General features: G+C 41.1%; 2 protein-coding genes and 1 long non-coding RNA gene across 8 annotated transcripts in view; 2 read left to right on the top strand and 1 right to left on the bottom strand.

The window, feature by feature from the left end:
- LOC148687347 (uncharacterized) overlaps positions 1-10385 on the bottom strand; it is an 18545-nt gene extending 8160 nt beyond the window's left edge. Inside the window, exons 1-2 of one of the 2 annotated variants that reach the window (XR_015947731.1) lie at positions 4224-4359; positions 324-416 (exon numbers count right to left, since the gene is read on the bottom strand). This is a non-coding gene — a long non-coding RNA (uncharacterized LOC148687347). Of the gene's footprint in view, positions 1-323; positions 417-4223; positions 4360-10283 lie in introns of those variants that run through there. The other variant, XR_015947732.1, reaches the window with a different exon arrangement.
- LSM6 (LSM6 homolog, U6 small nuclear RNA and mRNA degradation associated) lies at positions 5621-10238 on the top strand. The gene is made up of 3 exons (XM_035112839.3): positions 5621-5728; positions 8587-8700; positions 9965-10238. Exons 1-3 carry the CDS (start codon positions 5635-5637, stop codon positions 9997-9999), a joined length of 243 nt encoding a protein of 80 aa, XP_034968730.1. The 5' UTR covers positions 5621-5634; the 3' UTR covers positions 10000-10238.
- Positions 10262-20609, top strand: part of REELD1 (reeler domain containing 1) — a 16278-nt gene continuing 5930 nt past the window's right edge. For 2 of the 5 annotated variants that reach the window (XM_088660287.1, XM_088660282.1), the window contains exons 1-6: positions 10262-10399; positions 11745-11857; positions 14842-14904; positions 17404-17620; positions 18407-18629; positions 20064-20236. In XM_088660287.1, the coding sequence (XP_088516413.1) occupies positions 14893-14904; positions 17404-17620; positions 18407-18629; positions 20064-20236 (625 nt within the window). In that variant the 5' untranslated portion in view covers positions 10262-10399; positions 11745-11857; positions 14842-14892. Of the gene's footprint in view, positions 10400-10549; positions 10599-11744; positions 11858-14841; positions 14905-17403; positions 17621-18406; positions 18630-20063; positions 20237-20609 lie in introns of those variants that run through there. The other 3 variants (XM_088660284.1, XM_088660283.1, XM_088660286.1) reach the window with 3 other exon arrangements.

Below are 20609 nucleotides of genomic sequence, written 5' to 3'. Positions count from 1 at the left end.
TATCAGCAAGCCCAGGGGGCTCAGTGGTTTAGGCTACAGCGCCATCCAGTCCCCTAGGGCTGGGAATACCACCAGCCTGGTCAGCTGCTTCCAGTCAATGTAGAGAATACTGGGCTTGATGGTGTTGGGATCTAACTCAGTATAAAGTAGCATTCTATGTTCCTAAATAAACTGAAGTTGTGCAGAAGTTGTGGTTTTATGCAAGATACCTTCCCAGCTGCTAATGCCTTGTTTTTGAAGACCAATTTTCTTTGAAAACCATTTAAACAATACAAAAACCATTGCCTCTGCTTCCTCTTCTGGCCATACATAAAACTGCTCACCTCTTGTCTCCTCTTGACATCTGTCCTCTGGAGAGCATAGCTACAGCCATCCCAGCACTCAAAGTGTACTTCCTGCTTTGCTTGGCAGAGGAACTAAACAAAATTAATGGAAATTGCGTACTAAACAAGAAATATTTTCAGTTCATGCATCAAGAGGCAGCAGTTATGTAATGGAGAACAAAGGGTATGCAGATAAGGAGCATTCAGAACAAGTTCCCAGCTCTAACTTCCCTCTGCTTCTGTGGGTAATGTGTTGCTGAGTTGACTACCTCTCATTTCCCTAACCTGGTCCCTTCCACATAACATTTGCCAAGAATTCATGCTGCCATTTAAATCAAGATTTGCCAAGGAAGTCATATGAGAAAAACACATTTGTGTATTCCTGTAAAATATGCAATATGATGGGTTAGCGGGTGTTCAAGACTGGTTTTGACACTACAGGTATTTTATCTTTCATCCAAGAGCCAAAACTTAAAATTGGAATGTAAAATATGTCCCATGAAACGAGTCTAGGCAGCTTTTTGACCACTTCATATCTTCTGGCTTGAAAATCACCAAAATATATTTTTGGCTCCTTCCCTTAATATATAGGAGTCCTCAATCTATGTTTTTTAAATTTCAACCAGGTTGAAATAAAAATAAAAACAGACTAGATATTTTTCCAGGAGAGTTGTGTAAATTAGGAACATAGGAAGCTGCCTTATACTGAGCCAGACCATTGGTCAATTTAGCTCAGTATTGTCTACACTGACTGGCAGAGGCTCTCCAGGGTTTCAGTCAGCCTTACCTGGAGATGCCAGGGATTGAACCATGGCTTTCTGGATACAAAGTGGATGCTCTACCCACCCATATCTCCATGAGCCTTATGTACACATTCTCATTTCTCTAGCTCCAGCACATAATGGGAGCTGACAGTGTCAGAGTCCCATCAAAGAAGTGACACACCTGTTGAGAGTTAAAACTAAACAGTGGGGGGCGGTTCTGACAATTTTTGAAAAGCAATAGGCAAAGTCACTCCTGAGCATCTTCTGCAACATTTTTAAAAACTATGCTGTTTTCTACTCCTGGGTCTGCCAAGAGCCACTAGATTCTGCAGCTGAATTGCCCCTCTCTGGACTCCACCTCCAGACCCTAGCCAGTACTGTACCAGAATCCATTAATTTCAGGAATCTGCAACTCTAGTTGCAATTCACAAGTTGTACACTCTGCTTCCTGAGCAATAGGCTGCAGTCTCAAGTGCACTTAGTATGGAAGATGCTCCACTGAATACAGCAGGGCTTACTTCTGATGCTGCTTAACACCATATATTTAAAGAAGATTCAAACCACATTTAACCCCTCAATTCTGAGCGCTATAGTTTAAGGGTGCCGGGAACTGCAACTCTTCTTACAATTCTACAGTTCCCAGGGTTTGTGCAGGGTGCACTTTGAATGTGCTTTAAAGTTATGTATATGCAGCATGAGTAAACATGTGCAAACCTCTATGCACATATTCTGCAAAGGAAATGCTGCCAAACCCAGTGGGGTATTTTTGAATGATGTGTTCAGGCACAAGCTGCTAACAGGGATTTCTGAACAGCTGACCCTAGCAGCAGGGCTGGCTCAAGACATTTTGTTGCCTAAGGCAAAGAACAAGGCAGCACCTCTATTACACAGAGGGCCAATTGGATTGGCAGTTGAATCTTTTTGATGGTGGATGAGGCCAAAAGCTTACTTAGTCCCTATAGTGTAGGGGTGGGGGTGGCGAGCCGACCCAGGCGCAGGGGGGGCTGTAGGTTGGAACGGTGGCTGCTGGGCATTGGGGGCTGGACTACTGGGCAGCAGAGGAGATGCAGGGCAGCACAGCAGTTGCTGGGTGTCTCGGCCGCTGCAGGTGGGTGGAGCCACTGCCCATCCCTCAAAACACCAGCTACCTAAGTTTTGGCGGCTTATCCTAATAAAGCTCAACAATTGTGGCAACTCCCTTTAAAAAAAAAGCTCATATTGTACTCACAGTGGCCAATCATATGCTTATAGGAAGCCCACAAACATGTTTTCCAATTCGTACTGACAATGGGCTAGTGTTGTCCACCAATGAGGTCAGCAGAGGGCACCAGAGGCCACCTTGCCAGCACCTGCTGCTTGAGGCAGTTGCTCCACTCTGCCTAATGATAGGGGGCCAAATTCTGCCTGGAGAAAACACCAGCGCACCCCACCCAGTTGCAACATGTTTTCTGGCAACTCCGAAGCAAAAGGCGTTTTCTTACAGGGGACTCTTCCAAGGATTGCTATTTCAATTATTTCTTTATTAAGGCAGTCGCGTTGGCAAAAGTTTCCTGCATTGCAGGGGGTTGGACTAGATGACCCTCGTGACCCGTTCCAACTCTACCGTTTTATGATGATAATACTTGGGACCGGCGAAGACAGGAGTGCCTGGCGTGCTATGGTCCATGGGGTCACGAAGAGTCGGACACGACTAAACGACTAAACAACAACAACAACTTGGGACCGGCAGCAACAACGTCCTGGTTTGAAAACAAAGGCACAGCTCGCTTCTTATTGCTGCACGCGCGTATTTATTTCACTAAAACAAAAGCGGGCGGCTTATGAACTCCTCCCTCGCGTCTTCTCCTACCTATCCCGTGAGCAGGGCGGGACTCTCTTAAAGGGAGCCCTACAGCCCGATCCCCTGCGTGCGTCGCCTTTCCTCGGAAATAAATGCGATTTAAGTCCAACGGGACTCCTCCTCTCTAGCCAAGGCAGCCTTAAGGAAAGAACTCCGCCCTGCTTTTGAAAAAGCGGAGGAAGCGAAAACTTTTGGCCGGGTGGGGGCACCGTAGCTGCGACGCAAAGTTGAAGCGCGCTGATTGGCGGAGCGAGCGGCCTATCATCTTTTTTTACGTTCGGGGAAAACCGCCCGAGCTAGTTAAGCAACGCGAAGAAGCGCGGGTGAGTGACTGAGGGCGGGCAAGCGTGGAACTCGAGGGCAGCGGCGGCGCGAGGGGTGGCGGTTGGTGGAGGGTGGGGGGAGAGAGAAAGGCCGCGCGCGCGCTGCTGTGGCGGAACATTCTAGACCGCGGCCTCCCTCAGGGCCTGCGCGGCGGGGCCGCTCCCTTCGCAAGCCGCGGCCGTCGAGGGTGTCGCTTTCTCCCTCAGTGCCTCTCGGCCGCCCTGTTAACGAGGGGGCCCTGGCCGTTGGTTTCCTAGACCCTGCCGACTTGGGACACAAGTGACCCCCAAAGCGGGAGACTGCGGCCCTGGCCGTCGCACTGTGTGGTCTTCGGCTCCTCAGCCCTTCACTTCGCTGGGTGCCTGCGATGCACGGCCGAGCAGCCTCCCCGGCATCGGCGTGCGCCCCTTAACGGTATACGACCCCACAGAAGGACTGGCAGTGGAGAGGGTTCAAATTCGTGCAAACGTTTATTAATTCATCTGCTGCAGTTCTGCACTCCACCTTCTGCCTCCCCGAGTTCACGTTATCCTCACAATAAACCTGTGAGGTAGGTGGGGCTGGCCCGGTGTTACCCGGTGGTTCTTTAATAGCTGAGCAGCAATTTGAACCTGAGACACACACCCCACTTCCTAGTACGTCCCTTTGCTCACTACCACACGGGAGCACACCTACAGTCACAGTGGCCATTGCAGGTGCACACTCGGGTAATAAAATAACTGCCAAGCGCAAACTTTTTACATCTGTGTAGAATAGGAATACACTTCAAAAAGACATTTATTTTTTTAACCCTGCGCTTCACAAGGATTGCATTTGCCAAATAATCCAAATGGTGATGGGTCAAGGAGGCTAGGTCTCCGTTAGGTGCTTTCAGGAAATGTTTCCTGGAAAGCTTCCTCTGGTGCTGTTGATCTATGTATGCACCCACAAGATACCTTGATTTTATTAAATTTTATTAAATTTATTACTCACCCTTCAGCAGGACTTCAGGAGGAGTCCCAGAAGTTCTGGGATTGCTAAATGTTAAGTTGCAAGGCTTCTTGACTCATTTTCCTTAAGCAGCTCTTCCAGTCTCTGCTTGTGAATTTTATAATCCAAATGTCTGATTGGTCTATGCTCAACATTTTGATGGAAAATTGTGGACACTTAAGTATGCCCTGCTTTTTCCTAGGGTACATATACACTGTACATAATGTGTCCAAGGTTGCCAGGCTGCCGCAGAGAAGCATATTATAATGATATTACCTCTAGCTGTCTTGGAAATAATTGGGTCATCTGGAGCTTTTATGAATGAATGGGCCTGACCTGTGTTTGCATGCACAAACCTTGTGCATCATGTCCACTTGTAGGTTTTCATTTCTAGGTTATCTGTGACTGTCATCGTCTTGTTTCTAGTGAATGATGGTGAAAATAGAAAAGGGAAATAAGAATAGATAAAACTACCGGTACTTCTTAAAAATCCAGAATATCATATTAGAGGCAATAAATGAAGAAAATGTTTTGATGAATCCTATGATAATGTTCTTGGGCAGCAACCCTAATCTGCTACAGCATAAATCCCAGTTAGGTCAGTTGTGTTGTGTAGGCTTCTAGGATGTTACATCAGGGCTGCTATGGATATTGTGAAATGGGCATAGGTTGACTTAATTTATCAAAAAGTGCAGAGTTCGGGGTATTTAAAAGAAAAGCAGATTTAGAGACTTTAAATAGATCATATTTATTGTGATATTTGAAGAAATGCTGCCAACACCAACTTGTGCTTCTAGGAAACGTATCCAGTTGCAAAAACAATTGACTAAATGGATCTGAAGTTTTAGATGGTTATTTCTATGTTTACCAAATTAGGCTTTTTATACGATTGTGTCAATGTACTTTTGGAGTGAATTCACTCATCAGTATGTTACTGCCTTAAAATAATGAAAGTTCTGAATACATGAGTACATGAGATGAGAGTGCCTGTGCTTGTGCTTCCTTATTTATAAATCCATAGTCACCATGTTAAAAAAAGAATCTGAATTCCACAATACTGTGAAGTTCTTTTGTAGAAAAACTACAGAGACAGAATAAAGGCATGCCAGAGTACTTTGAATGTTTTCAAATGGTGGTGTGTTGTGAACAGATGTGTTAGATAAGCTTCTTATTAAGAATATCAAACTGTATGTAGCTGAGAGTAGTTTCATGCAGTGGCTGTAGAATTGCAGTTTCAAAAGCCTTGCTTCAAATTTTTTTTTGCTTTATCCTCTTGTTTGATATTTATTTCCCAAATGATCACTTTACAGAGCCAGCATCCTACCTCTGTTTGTTGAGCATTTGTGCTGTTTTGAGTTCTGCATTTCAACCATTTTCCTATTTTTGTTTCCTTTAGCCTCCCAGATCTGTCAAAATGAGTTTACGGAAACAAACTCCAAGTGATTTCTTGAAACAAATCATTGGAAGACCAGTTGTTGTAAAGTTGAATTCTGGAGTTGATTATCGAGGTAAGTTCTGTCAGTCTTGTGCGCCAGTCATCATGATATATTTATGTGATCTTTGAGTTGGGAAGAAAGGAACCAATATAATTTGGATTATGATCCTGGCCTGTTCTTGGAGAGTTCTTCACAGTCAAGCTCAGGCATTATGGGTTATATATACAAAGGTAGGAGTAGTGAGATTAATTTAGTCCCCACATCTGGAATCTTTTTACCATCCCAGCCAAACTTTTTGGATTGAGAATTTGCTCTTTTGAACAGTAAGCCTGGCAACCCTAGCTGATTTTCTTAAATTCTAAGCCTACTTGGTGTTCCAAATGAGGAGCAGGTTGTGATGACATTTCTAACCAATACTAGACCTTTCTGAAGATGTTGAGTGTAAATTAAAAGTTTAAATTTCCCAAGAACTCACTTCATTTAAAAGGATTCTATAGCTAAGAAGAAAGTTGATGGGGAACTTTGAGACTGTACATCTTTTGAGGAGTGAGGTTTTCATGGCACCACTACCATAATAGAGGTGATTCTAGGAAAGAGACCATTTAATGCTTGACAAACACAAGATGAAGGCTACAAGTTTGTAGGGTTTCCCCCCTTTTTACATTGAGAGAGAAAATATACTGTAGTTCTAATTACACAGTTTACTTTAAGGTATTCACAAATATTTTGTTTGCCACGTTTCCAATAACAGCCTTGATAAATATGATCTGAGACCTTAGTCTGCTTTTCTGTTTTCCTTGAGATATGTCTAGCTTTCTAATACCTAGCCAAGGTTACCTTTGCAGCTGGGACTTTTGTTTTAAGAGTGTGTAGACAGTGTGTACAAGTTTGTAGGGTTTCCCCCCTTTTTACATTGAGAGAGAAAATATAGTTCTGATTACACAGTTTACTTTAAGGTATTCACAAATATTTTGTTTGCCACATTTCCAATAACAGCCTTGATAAATATGATCTGAGAACTTAGTCTGCTTTTCTGTTTTCCTTGAGATATGTCCAGCTTTCTAATACCTAGCCAAGGTTACCTTTGCAGCTGGGACTTTTGTTTTAAGAGTGTGTAGACAGTGGAACAGATTCTCCTGAGAGGTAGCGGGCTCTCCTTCCTTGGATGTTTTTAATCAGAGCTTGCATGGCCATCTGTCATGTATGATCTAGTTGAGATTCCTGCATTGCAGTGGGCTGGACTAGATGACCCTTGGGGTTCCTTCCAACACTATAATTCTATACTTCTATGATCTCAACTTCAGTATCTTAATTTTCATCATATTAACTTGAAAGCAAGACCCTTTAACATCATTAGGGCTTACTTGAAGCTGCTTGAAACCTTGGTTTAAGAATACAGTCATACCTCGGTTGTCAAACACCTTGATACTCGGGACTTTTTGGCTCCCGAATGCCGCAAACCCAGAAGTGAATGTTCTGATTTGCGAATGTTTTTCGGAAGCCGAACGTCCGACGCGGCTTCTGATTGAGTGAAGGAAGCTCCTGGAGCCAATCAGAAGCTGTGCCTTGGTTTTCGAACCGTTTCGGGAGTCTAATGGACTCTCAGAATGGATTAAGTTTGACAACCAAGGTATGACTGTAACTGAAATATGTTGGCAGGACATTATTTTTAAAATATTTCATACAACATTCTTTTTTTAAACCCCACAAAATCATTACATATTTTAGAATAAACTCGTAGCATTTTCCCCCTCAAGCCTTCCTCTGAATCTGAATCTTGTTTGCACTCTAAGGTAATATTAAATAACTATATTTAATACTAAAGGTAAAGGTACCCCTGACAGTTAAGTCTAGTCGTGAACGATTCTGGGTTTGCGGCGCTCATCTCGCTTTACTGGCCGAGGGAGCCAACGTTTGTCCGCAGACAGTTTTTCCGGGTCATGTGGCCAGCATGACTAAGCCATTTCTGGCGAAGCCAGAGCAGCACACGGAAACACCGTTTACCTTCCCGCTGTTGTGGTACCTATTTATCTACTTGGACTGTGTGCTTTCGAACTGCTACGGTAGGTTGGCAGGAGCTGGGACCGAACAATGAGCTCACCCCATCGTGGGGCCTCGAACCGCCGACCTTCTGATTGGCAAGTCCAAGCAGCGTAGTGGTTTAAACCACAACACCACCTGCGTCCCATCTTTAATACTACACACTTTTAAAACAAAAGTTGCCTCTTAGATTATTATCTCTTTAGATAACTTAATAATTTAGTTTAACTTTTCCCACATTGTATACCTAAAATGTTTTATAGCTGTAGTATTCCAGTTTTCAGTGATAACAGACATTTGGTCTTGTGTACATGGCTGTTTCCTTCTATTATTTGGATTTATTTGGTTTCTATGCCACCCTTCATCCAAAGATCACGGGGTGATTTGCAATATGAAAACATAAAATACATGCCGTACCATACGAGTTAAACTTGATGTGCCCATGTCCAGTCAAATGCATGACAACTTACTGCAGAATGTTAAGATACAGTAGTCTCAAGATAATCCATAAATGGGAGGATGACCTTTCCAGGCTCCAGAGAAGAAACTATTGATTTTGTGGCAAAGGGTTCAGCTACAGTGGTACTACATTTCATATCCTAAATTCCAGATAGTGACTTACAGTGCAATCCTAACAACATCTGTTTGGAATCAAGTCTTATTGAAGTCAATTGGGCTCACTCCTAGGAAATGGGTAAGGATTGCAGTCTTAATCAGTTTCTTGGAAGGTGTGGCAATTCTTTCTACCATAACCTATAGCTCTACACTTCTGCTTGCTTAGTCATTTTTTGCAATAATGTACTGTACTTGTACTGAATTTTTAATACAGCATTTGATTTAAAAATGTAGCTCTGAAGTCTAAGCAGTTCTGTGGGTCTCATTGATTTTAGGTGTTCTGGCTTGCTTGGATGGGTACATGAATATAGCTCTGGAGCAGACAGAGGAGTATGTAAATGGACAACTAAAGAATAAATACGGGGATGCTTTCATCAGAGGAAACAATGGTAAGTATGCTTAACTAGAAGATACTGGGCTTTGGCGTATTTATCCAAATTGTTTTGAGGGAAGAATTTTTTTGAAAAATTAGGTAATGACTCTTTGTGCACATACTTTTGATGGTAAATTAGATGTAGTAAGCAGGCATCCATAAATGTTCGGCTTCTGTAAAGCCTCATGCAGAATGACATGTTACAACACTTTCCTCTTGCCTCATGTTCTGGTACAAATGAGAGAATCTGAGGTATGATTAAATATTTCAACTCCAGTGAGGCTTTGCGAAAAGGTAATAAGTGATCCGTGTTGCCCTCAAAGTCAAGAGTATGGAGCTCAGTGGTGGTTTGTTTTCTTTTTACTTTATATTTTAGGAATTGTTCCTTGGATTGGAAAATAGATTTTTAGGCAGTGCTTCCCTTCAAACATTTTCCATTAGTTTTCTTGGTGGTTGCACCAGGTTTTACAGAGTTGGAAAAAGAGGCTTTCTTAATCTTTGCAGTGATATAACTTCATTTATTTTAGTAGTGATGCTAGGATCAGGTAAATTAAGCCGGGGTTGGTGGAAATGCATGTATATAAATATTTAAAACAAAGAAACAAAAGACCCTGCAGTGTATGGACACTTGAAACTTTTGGAGCAGTCTAGCAGGTAGGAGCTTCTCTAGTATGATGGCTCAACTTAAGTTTAATGGGTGTGTTATTTGCCCTCCTTATTTCAATGGGAACATTAAGCATTTGCCCTTTTAGTTTCAATGGGAGAGTTGAGCACCTGCATAAATAGCTTGCATTGTAATCAGTGGGCTATAACAATGTTTAGTCCTGGCAGGATCATGCCACTTTTAGGATTGAGTTAGTCTTACTACTGCTAAGATTGTTCATTGTCTTACAAAGAAAAGTATATTTAGAGCTATACTACAGGATTGGCTGCAAGGAATAATGAACAGAAGGAAGCTGCTATACTAGCACTGTTGGTGCAAATATTCAAAAAGTCACACGATGCTATAAGAAATCAGTCTTGTAGCAGGTTTCATACAAAAAGTTGCAGTAGCAAAACCTCTTTGGATTTATTTTGCTTTTCTCACAGTATTATAGTATGAGATGTAAAACAGGCTTTCCATCAATGATCCGTATTTTTGGATCAAACTAGTATTTCTGGCAATAATATTAAGTTTATGGACTGTAGCTGTTACAATTATACCTATTATATATACACTATTATATATACAAGTACATTTATGCAAAACATCCTAATTGTCTTTTCCTCCTTTTAAACAGTTTTGTATATAAGTACACAGAAGAGGAGAATGTGAGCATACCTGAAGATGGAACATTTTTGTATTGCAACTTTAGTTTCTTAACATTATTTTGTTTGTTACTGGCAATTCTTCAGTGAACAAAGTTATTTCATTCTGCTGTAAATGTTACGTGGCCTGTAAGAAAGGATGGTTGTTGTTTTTTATATGTAAAAACAAAATGGAATATTGCTGCAGAGTTTGGAATACATCTTGTATTATAATTTGGAATGAAATAAACTTGGAAAAGAATATGATCTGTTTATGCTCTAAGATAATTTTATACAACAAATGGTACTCACATGAACAGTGGTAAGTTAGAGAATAACACCATAGTGGAAACTAACACCACACTGGAAGCTTTCTTGGACTGCTAAAGTGTGAAAGCCTGTTTTCAAAAGTTTGGATGGCTGGAAAGGTAAGGCAAACTGCATGCCCTGTTTTAGAAAAGCACAGCCTCTTTCTTTAACTCTAGTCACATGGTAAAATCTTCAGTTGCAGTCTGAAGTGAACCAACAAAAATCTTAAATAGTGGGTGTAACAGTGACAATTCAACAATAGGAACAGGATGGAAGGAAAATCCAGGGGTAGCATTGTGCCAGCTACAAGTAAGCACTGTAAGTAAGAAGCTGCTGTTTATGTGCCAGCCCTCCAAATCCTGGCAACTCTTTGCTCTCCTGATTGCCGTTAACTTTTTCTTCTTTTTCCCTCCTCAGCACACTGGGAGGCTCATGAATCTGTGTGGCTGCACAGAGTGCAGGATCTGACATGTAATATAAAATCCAGCAGCTCGAGGAGAATCCAAAGACTTTTTTTTTAAAAAAAGCACTGTCAGCCTTGAAACGTGAAAGCTAAGAAACTAATAAAAAATAAATAAATTGGTAGGGTGGGCTATAACAAAAATAGAGAAAGGTCTGTGTAGAGCTGCTGCATATCCCTTAACCATTCTTTAGGCCACACACACTTTCTTTCATACATTTGTGTCCAAAAATGTTCAACAAGATGCCTGACTTTTTAACCCGAGGAAATGGGCGAATAGGGGGAAAGGAATCATAAACTTTGTGTTTTGCAATCTAAGGTAAAACTCAGTTTCTGCAAACAAAATGTTTCCTTAGTCTGAAATAGCCATTGATGTGCGTACAAAGGAATCTTACTCCCGTTCAAAATATGTTTAGGATGTTATTCTGTGTTTAGCTTATTTGGGAGCAAGTCCCATTGAACTCAGCTGGGACTTACCTTAAAGGGACATCTCTGAATAGGCATGTACAGGATTGTACTATATGCGAAGCTAAACTAAAACAAGTCCCATAGTCTAGAGTCGAGAATGTTTTGATAAAAAGTTATAAAACAACCCAGCATGGGGTGCCTTGTACATTATGCTGTTCTCTGAACAACTTAAAGCTGCCTTTTAAAATCAGCACATACCTTTGAGTTGCGCATGAATAAGCATTAACAATTGTGTGAATACAACATTGGTCCATCTCCTCAAATAACAGAAGGCCTTTGGTACAAGGAGGGAATAGCAACACTTGAAGGGAAGGAATTAATAATTGTTAACTTATTCAAATTTCACATGACTGCAGCATACAAAGAGAACACAATTTTATAGCATGTTTCAATAATTTATAACTCCTTGACAAGGGCTTGAGAAAGGACTGCTATGTAAATACAAATCACAGGCATGGTTTTCTATTAATGGCTTCTTTTTAAAATGGATGTTCTTTCAGGTTTACTATGTAATTTTTAACTTGTTTTGGAAAAAGGTTACAGATGGCAAGGTTACTGGGATCCCTTCGTCTTCAAAAATGGTTGCTGGAAGTAGCTAAAGTATTTTGTTTCCAAACATCTAAAACAGTGTATTTATGGAATGTTTATTGTAAGTATATCTGCTATTATATAATATCTTACAGTTATTTAACCCTGCCACAACTCTAAAGAACAGCTTTATTTAAGACCTTAATTCAAATACATGTATACACATGCACTGCATTGCATGCATAGCCCAAGATTATAACTGGCCATCCCCTTGTGTCATTGCAATGTAAACAGAGTAGCATGACTGGGAGTCGTGCTATGTCTGCGTGTTCTTTACGATGTAGCTATACATTAAATCATGGCATCCAGGAAGGCAAAATGGCTTGGTGACAGGGATGAAGACTTACTTAATCACTGTTAAGGAGAAAAGTGATCGAAATAGACATTAGGCTTGGAGTAAGCACCATTGGAACTCCTTAGGGCTTAACATCTGAATGTATAGGATCACAAAGTTAATCCTACCTATATTTTGGGGATGATTTGGCTGAATCTTCACTATTTGCCTAAGGGCCTTTTACAGAGTGAGCAACTCTTGGTGTGGATCAAGGCCTGTAGGAAATGAAAAGAAAGTTGCTATCTTTTGTTGGGATCTTGAAAAGTCTAAAGCTAACTCAGTCTGAATTCTGCTGATCTGTAACATATCAAAAACCACAGAGCTTAGAGCTTGCCGATCAGAAGGTCGGCAGTCCGAATCCCCATGACAGGGTGAGCTCCCGTTGCTTGGTCCCTGCTCCTGTCAACCTAGCAGTTCGAAAGCACGTCAAAGTGCAAGTAGAGAAATAGATACCGCTCCGGCGGGAAGGTAAACGGCATTTCTGTGTGCTCCTCTGTTTTGCCAGAAGCGGCTTTGTCATGCTGGCCACATGACCTGGAAGCTGTACGCCGGCTCCCTCGGCCAATAATGCGAGATGAGCGCTGCAACCCCAGAGTCTGTCACGACTGGACCTAATGCTCAGGGGTCCCTTTACCTTTTTTCTTTCCTATTATAAAGATGAAGCTTATTTGCCCAAGATTAGGAAAAAAAATGTTCAATACCTTTTTTGATACTAAAACTGCAATTCTATACTCACCTGAGAGTTAGTTTCTACTGAGCTAAGGCTTCTGAGTGGACTCACTGTAAGTTCCTCCTTATTGTGTGCTCAAGGCTAGTTGAGCATTATCATGTAGCAACTGCTTTAAAATGCCCAGACAGTCCAAACAAATTCCTCCCTTGAGTAGGAAAGTGCAAGTGATGAATGATAGAAGTACAGGATTTCTGTGCAAAATTTCTATAGCTCTAGCAATTTTAATGAATACCACTAGTGATAAAATATGCCATCACTTACTTACGCTTTCCTGAAAGGAGCAATTAATGAGGAAAATGACAATTAGCAATTTTTAAACTTCCAAGAATGCATCTACAGCAGAACTAACAATCCTTCCCCAAAGCAAGAGTTCTAGTTTTTACTCTGCTTGATGAAGATTTTAAAACCTAAAGAGACATAAGTAGAACAGCCTTCCACTTGAGTTTTTCAGCATTCAAATTTTAAAGCTATTAATTTTAAATCTGCAGAGAACTTGCTACATATGCCCCCAACTACTGGATAATACACAGAGCAGGGTCATTTCTGCAGTGATATTGGAGTTGTGGGACTTTTCTTGGGGAAATTACCTTGCTCCTTCCCTCTTGGTTTTAAATATTTGCCCAGCCAAAGTGTCCACTTTCTAGAGGATTTCTGATTGGCTCTGCTGAGTGCTTTTGGTTTTATTTCTGCTGCTCTGTTTAATGTTGCTTATTCATGGGGCAGAGGTCGTTCGTGTTGCATCCAGGGGCACAATGGTGCCCCTGAAGCCTTTGCCTACGGTAGTGCCCACAAAGCCTCTGAATGCTTCCCTGAACTGCCACCTTGGTCATGATGGGGTAATGGTAGTTTACTCCCCCCCCCCCCCCGGACATACAGCTGAAAGAGGAAGTTGGAAGAATGGCACTCTTATTTCCTGTTTCATTTCCATGTGTTTTTCTAGGTTCAGGTTAATTCTACCTAGATCCCTTGGAAGTAAGATGTGCATGCACTTCATTTCTTTGGATTGGAGGGGAGAAGTGACTAGGGTGGTAGCACCCATGGCACTTGCTCAAACATCCAAATGTGCCCACAGACCTAAAATGTGAAAGGGAGGTTACAAATATTTTAGTGTGTGTGTGTGTGTGTTTGTGTGTGTGTGTGTGTGTGTGTTGTGTACACCCCCACCCCCACACCACTAGCTTAAATTGTTTTCAGACTTTATTCTCAGTATTGGTTCTTCTTCACTGAGGCTGCTGTCAAAGAATATGGTATAAATAAATGCTATGCTGCTCATGCTCTAGTGCTTGGAACACCTGTTTTAAAACTTCAGTTAAGACTTGCAGTCTTTCTTCACGCTAAGAACGGGATTTTGTGGCCATGACCTATATTCTTGGTCAGAATCAATGACATCAGCCAAAGTGAGGGTAGAGAATAGGGAGCTTTAAGGTTCAAGACCTCTCCCCTTTGTATAACTGCACTTTGAAATGTTGTTGAAGTCAAAACATTTATGTTTTAATACAGTGAAATAGACTTGTCTAGGTCTTATTCCTTCCGTATTATTTTTGCTCTCAAGTTAATCCCATACAAATCTGAAAGGCAACATATTCAGTGCATATCATTGAGTGCACAAAAGCAAGCACATCTTTCTTTGTGCTACACATGTGTGGGAAGGCGAGAGAGAGACCAGATCTTAATGTACCTGAAACCCTAGATTATTCCCCCCAGTCTTTTTAATGGCTCTCATCCTATGTTCACTTTTAAATTCATTTGAGATTTTCTTCCAAGTAAATGTGTATAATATGGTAGTCCAGGTTTTGTTTTCACTGCGGAAACTTGGTGTTGCTGTGTTTCTTTTAAAATGGATGAGTAGAGTGTGAAGAAAACTAACATGATTAAAACTGGATTTGAGCACTGACAGAGTTCCTGTAGGTATTAAGGATTAGCAGCAACAGCTGTTGCTCTTCTCATTAGTAGAGAGAGTAAAGAACTTTTTCCCTTAAAGGATGTTTGCCTGGCAGGCTGAAGGAGAAAATTGCTGAGTATCTGAAGGAACATGTCTCCCAAGGTAAGAAACTGGCAATGTTAATGCAACTAAGGTGTTGAATACTAAGAGGAGCTTTTATAGGGCTAAAAGCAAAATTGGGATATGGAGGAAATATCCTATTACACAGGAAAAATAACTTGCATATATTTAACTACTTACAAAAATGACTGTAGCAGGGATTATACTGGAAGATGGGAGTGTGTGTGACTCAATTTGTTCAAAACCTGTGCTAATTCAAGGGCTGGGTTTTTAAAAAGGGATTCCTTTATATGGCTTTGTGTTGCCTTCAGTCTGTAAATGGTTTCAGAAATCACTGTGGAGGAAAATAATTGAGCTAAACTTTGGCTCAGAAGAAGTAGTTCAATATTTAATAGCATCTGATCAGGCACATTTAAAGGTGGTAGGAAAGTCTATGTAAGCTGAACTCTGAATAGACCTATTCTTGTGTATAAGGCGTTTAAGACACTAATTTAAATGCCAAGTGGCTGATATTGTCTGGTAGGATAGAGAGATGACTATAGAAGCTTATGGGATCAGCTAATGGATAACTCTTTAATGGAGAACTGATTTTGCTGATAGGCAGACACAAATGTAAGGGGAAGGAATAGGTAGCAGGAGGAGATTGGATGATGGATCTGCAGTGCAGATGGAAATGATTTTTCTACTCTTGCACGTTTGCTTCACCACCCTTCATTCTTTCCAATCTTAACTCACCTTCCAGAAAAGCTGGACTTTCATTTCATTTTGGAAAGTATGAATAATTAAAGGAAATTTTGGAGTCAAGTATGACATGAGGCCTTTAAACTTCACTGACCACATATGCAGTGGTGACACTCTTGGCACTGTACCCCAAGAGACGTGACCATGAGACCTAGGCCTGACTTGGACAGGACCTTCTGCTATTTGGACCTTTCCTGTTATAGCTCTATAGTGCTGCTCTACAGTATTCAAGCACAGCTGCTTTTAATAATTACATGTATATTTATACGTTTGAAAGATTTATTTTCAAGAACATGAATATATTCAGCATGGGCTTTTAAATATATGAGCACCTCCCTTTTTCCTATTCTTCTTTGGTATACTTCCAAGTCAGTAGGGTTGTGTGTTCCAGCGCTGATCAGGAGGAGCACACAGAGGTAAAGTGAAAGTGGGGGAAATCAGAGAACTGATAAAATGTTGGGTTTGAAATGCTAGATTTAAATGGCTATATTGGGACAGTTGTTAGTGCTCAATTTTTAAAGATGCCTCTAAAAAGTATTTTAGAAAATAAAATGGCATCAACATGGTGGGCATAATTAAGTACTTGTGTCCCTGTTCACTATGGATGCCATGAGGACCAGCCAATAAGTGATATGAATTTTGTATATGGTCATAGGCTGCTTTAGGGACGTGGGTGGTGCTGTGGGTTACACCACAGAGCCTAGGGCTTGCCGATAAGGTCGTCGGCGGTTTGAATCCCCGCGACGGGGTGAGCTCCCGTTGCTCGGTCCCAGCTCCTGCCAACCTACCGTAGCATTTCGAAAGCACGTCAAAGTGCAAGTAGATAAATAGGTACCGTTCCAGTGGGAAGGTAAACGGCGTTTCCGTGTGCTGCTCTGGTTTGCCAGAAGCGGCTTTGTCATACTGGCCACATGACCTGGAAGCTGTACGCCGGCTCCCTTGGCCAATAATGCGAGATGAGCGCTGCAACCCCAGAGTCGGTCATGACTAGACCTAATGGTCAGGGGTCCCTTTACCCTTTACTTTTATAGGCTGCTTTGGGAAATATTTGCAAAAGCAGTATACAAATTAAATAGGTATTTGTAACATGCACAGAGGAAGTTGCTTTATACCAGCTCAGAGCATTTGTTTGGCTAGGTTGATCCATTAAAATGGAAATACCTGGGATCTTCTGAATGAAAAGCATGTGCCCCTACTACTAAACCCTTCCCGACTTATGCTACCTCATCCCACATTGTACTTGCAGTTTCAATGGCTGTGTTGTCTTCCAGCTACTCAGTATTGGGTTTGAATGCTGGGGGAAGTGCCAACTGCCCTTCAAGGATGTGTTAGACGCAGCAGTTTCCTCTGAACTTTGTGTGGAATCCAAGTAGCTGCTATCCATTCCCCGCGTGCTAAACATTGGGAAAGGTCCATCGATGTTTCTGATAGTTACCCCACTGCTAGCTCTCATTTTGCAACATGGCCACAATGTAAGAGAATACATGCACCATCTGACTGCCATGAGCCAGAAGCATACTGGCAAATGATTTCAGGTAACCACTTTGCCTGGGTGGTTACTGCCCTGCCACCCCAACAGTTCCAGAATAAGTCAAAGCCTGCTTTGTTCTCAAAAGTGTTTTATTTCATGTATTAACCAGGAAAAAGCTCCAGGGAAGATTAAAACCTCCTTTCTCACAGTCCAAAGCTTGTGAAACTGTCAGTTTCATCTGAAATTCAAAGGTATCACTGGTGTAGCTTCATACAAATTGTACTTTTTAAAAAAGCACAGCAATAACCTCCAACGTCTTTTCCTGACAGGTAGAGGAAGAGATGAAAGTTCAGGCACTTTTTGTTGTGTGGGCATTGACAACCCTGTGCTTAGTTTCATACACCGCAGCATTCTCTCATGGGGCCAGTCTTTCGGCATGTACTGATATGAGGCCCAAACATATCAGAGCTCACCTTCAGAACCCGCAGAATAACTATATTACCATCCATACCAATATATCCTTTTTTCCAGGTGACAAGGTTCCAGGTAAGGAGTCACAGCAAATTATGATGTTTTGGGGGAAAGCCAGAGGGATGTATTCAGTTAGAGGCCATAGATCAGGGGTGGGAACCTCAGCCTTGGGAGCCACATGTAACCTTTTAGGCCTGCATTTCTTGTTCTGCCCACTTTTGCTTTTATGTCCCACCTATCACTGTGGCAGCTGGAAGTTTGCCCATTGGGCAATGCAGCCCTCATGCTGAAAAAGATTCAAAGCACTGAATCCCTTCTCAGTTGCTCTTTGCTGCTTAAGATGGCCTGCATTTGCCAAAGTCTCAGTTGCTCTCCAAATGCAGGGGGACAAAACTAATTGAATGAACAGAAGAATGAATAACAAGCAGTAAGCAGATGTAACAGCAAGACTAAATTTGAAACATTAATTAAAATAGTCGGGGCAGTTTTGCAGATACTTATGTGGCTCACATAAGGAGCACTTTATGGGTATGTTGGGAAGATATATTACATTAAAGGAAACTTTTGCTTTATATGTGATAATTAATGTGTGTTGGGTGTAACTGTGTGTAAACAGAAATCGAAATGCAGTTATGCTCATGTATATTACAGAAGAAGTAGCTTGCATGTGACATTGCTTGGAATAAAACACCAGTGTTTTTCATACACAGTTCATGGATCACTGCCAGTTACAGTTGGCTCTCATCGAAGGAGATGACTTAGCCTCTTGCTATGGTGTAGTGTGGTGTAGTGTAGTGTAGTGTAGTGTAGTGTGCATTTCCAATGGCTTATGTTATTGTGTAACTTCCACTTTGTCCCCAGTCACCGTCAGGAGCACGCGTGATTTCATGGGCTTTATGCTTCAAGCTCGCAGAGTATCAAACGATCAAATTGCTGGTACTTTTGTTTACATTCCTCCTGGCTCCAAACTGCTGACTTGTTTTGAAGATGGCGACACTGTCACCCATTCAGACAAGTCCCTGAAGAGAAACCTGTCGTTCGTGTGGAAAGCACCCGATCAGCCCATTGGAGACATCAGGTTCTTGTAAGAAATTTTGGATTGTTAAGATTGAAGGTCTGCTTGATGGTTAACAGATTGGAAATCTTCTAGTGGAGGAATCCATGGGTGCTAGCTACCTGGCTCTTTGCAAAATTTACTGAGGAATGGTAGCATGATATTGATTCTAAGCTCAGAAACGTAATGGTCCATTACGTTTCTCCATTATTGTCCCACCATTCCAATATCCCCTGGGTTCCACTCTTGTTTGTAGTCCAGTAGGAATTCCACTTGTAGAAGCTACAACCCATTTCCCTACATAATTTCTTTCTGTTTTTCTTTTTCCCTCAAGAAGGCTTTAAAAAAACCAACTTAAAATTATTTTCTATAAAAGCCTACCCAAAACAATTTATTAACTATTATTTTTTTAAAATATTTCCTGCAGGAGTGTATGCTGAAATGGGAAATAAGAGAAAATGTTTCCTTTCTTCTTCTTTGCACAGGTTTACAGTTGTACTCCTGAGGATTTAAGTTTGATATTTAAAGTCAGAGTGGCAAAGCATCTTTTTTATGCTTTCTCTTTTAAACCTTTAAACTGTATATAAATGGATTTCCAACATTGATCAGCTCTGCTCTCTCTCGTTAAGTGAAACCTCAACATTTTGGAAGGCATCCAACACAGGCAGATTTCATAAGCATCCTAAATGCTAGTAACCGCCCAGCCAAACAGGGCAGTATAGGTTAGGATTCCAGCCTTAGGGCACATTTGCTAAACACTGGGCACAAGTCCTTTTAAGTAAACATTTTTAGGATTGAGCAGTACATGTTTTCCTCACACAGCTAGCTCTAACTGCCTAGAGAAACTAAAGCCAACTTTTGAGGGCATTCATGAGGCTGTTGTGGAAAGAGATTACATTTTTCTGTTTCCCAGTGTGACACTTCAGTGCTAAGACAAGCTCCATCTATTAAAAATATGTCTTTAACCAGTATATGTTTCTATTTGACCAGGCCTTTGTCTTTGTCTGATTAACATTTTATGTTCTTTTAAAAACTCAACAACTTGGGCTGCCCTCTCTCAACAAAAATTCTGGCTACACTTATGACTACACTTACCGGTATTAAAAAAAATGAAATTCAGTTTTCTTCCCATTCTTGATCATGGCATGACTATGGAGCTATATTTTGTCAAATGACAAATTAATTTTTAAAAAGCTTATTAAATTAAAAGTAGACTCCCTCCACCAATGTGTTTTGATTAGCTCTAATTGTGATTTTATTTAAAACCCCATTCACTAAGGTTTCAGCTGGTTATTTGTTGTCATTTCAAAACAGAAAAGTGTTATGGTCTAATCCTTTAATGTCTTTTACGCTAATTCTGTTTGTAGATGTTAAAAAATTCCCTTTGATTTACCAAATGTTCTGATGATTTATTTATGGTACAGAATGACTAAAGCCTTGCTTCAAACACTTTTTAAAAAACAGTTTATCAGTCGTCCAGTCGTACTTTGTTTATTGGGCAAGGATTGAATCTTCCACTGTGTCTCAACAAACACAAAACAGAACCACAGCTGAAAGTAATGTAGCCCCCAGTGTAATAAAGCCAACACCTCTTCAAAAGTCTACTGATCTAAAAGGAGCATTTGCTGCAGGGAAAGGTATGTTTTTATCCGACATCCTTCCCCCCCCGCCCCCAAGTGGAACCTTTCTATACGTCTATGCTATTTCACACTATTATCTTATATGACTTTGAAGTATTAGGACTTATATTAGTGCAAAGCTTTTATGTTGGATTGAATTATAAACTTATTGTGTGATGCCCTGCATCATACTCAGAATAGACTCATTGAAATCACTGGACTTAAGGGACTTGCATCCATTGATTTCAATGAACCTACTCTTATGATTTAGTTCTGTACCACCCATTGACTCGGAAGAAAACAGCACAGATTTCTATGGCCCTGATGTTCAAGTAAATATCCTTAAGATTTTCTCCATTGGATTCAGTTCACACTACATTGCAAAGGGAAT

Source organism: Zootoca vivipara, chromosome Z1, assembly GCF_965207765.1.
Source record: "Zootoca vivipara chromosome Z1, rZooViv2.hap1.1, whole genome shotgun sequence".
In the NCBI taxonomy this organism is placed as follows: Eukaryota; Metazoa; Chordata; class Lepidosauria; order Squamata; family Lacertidae; genus Zootoca; species Zootoca vivipara.
Note: the sequence above shows the minus strand (reverse complement) of the source record. Positions and strands in the feature narration are given on the sequence as shown.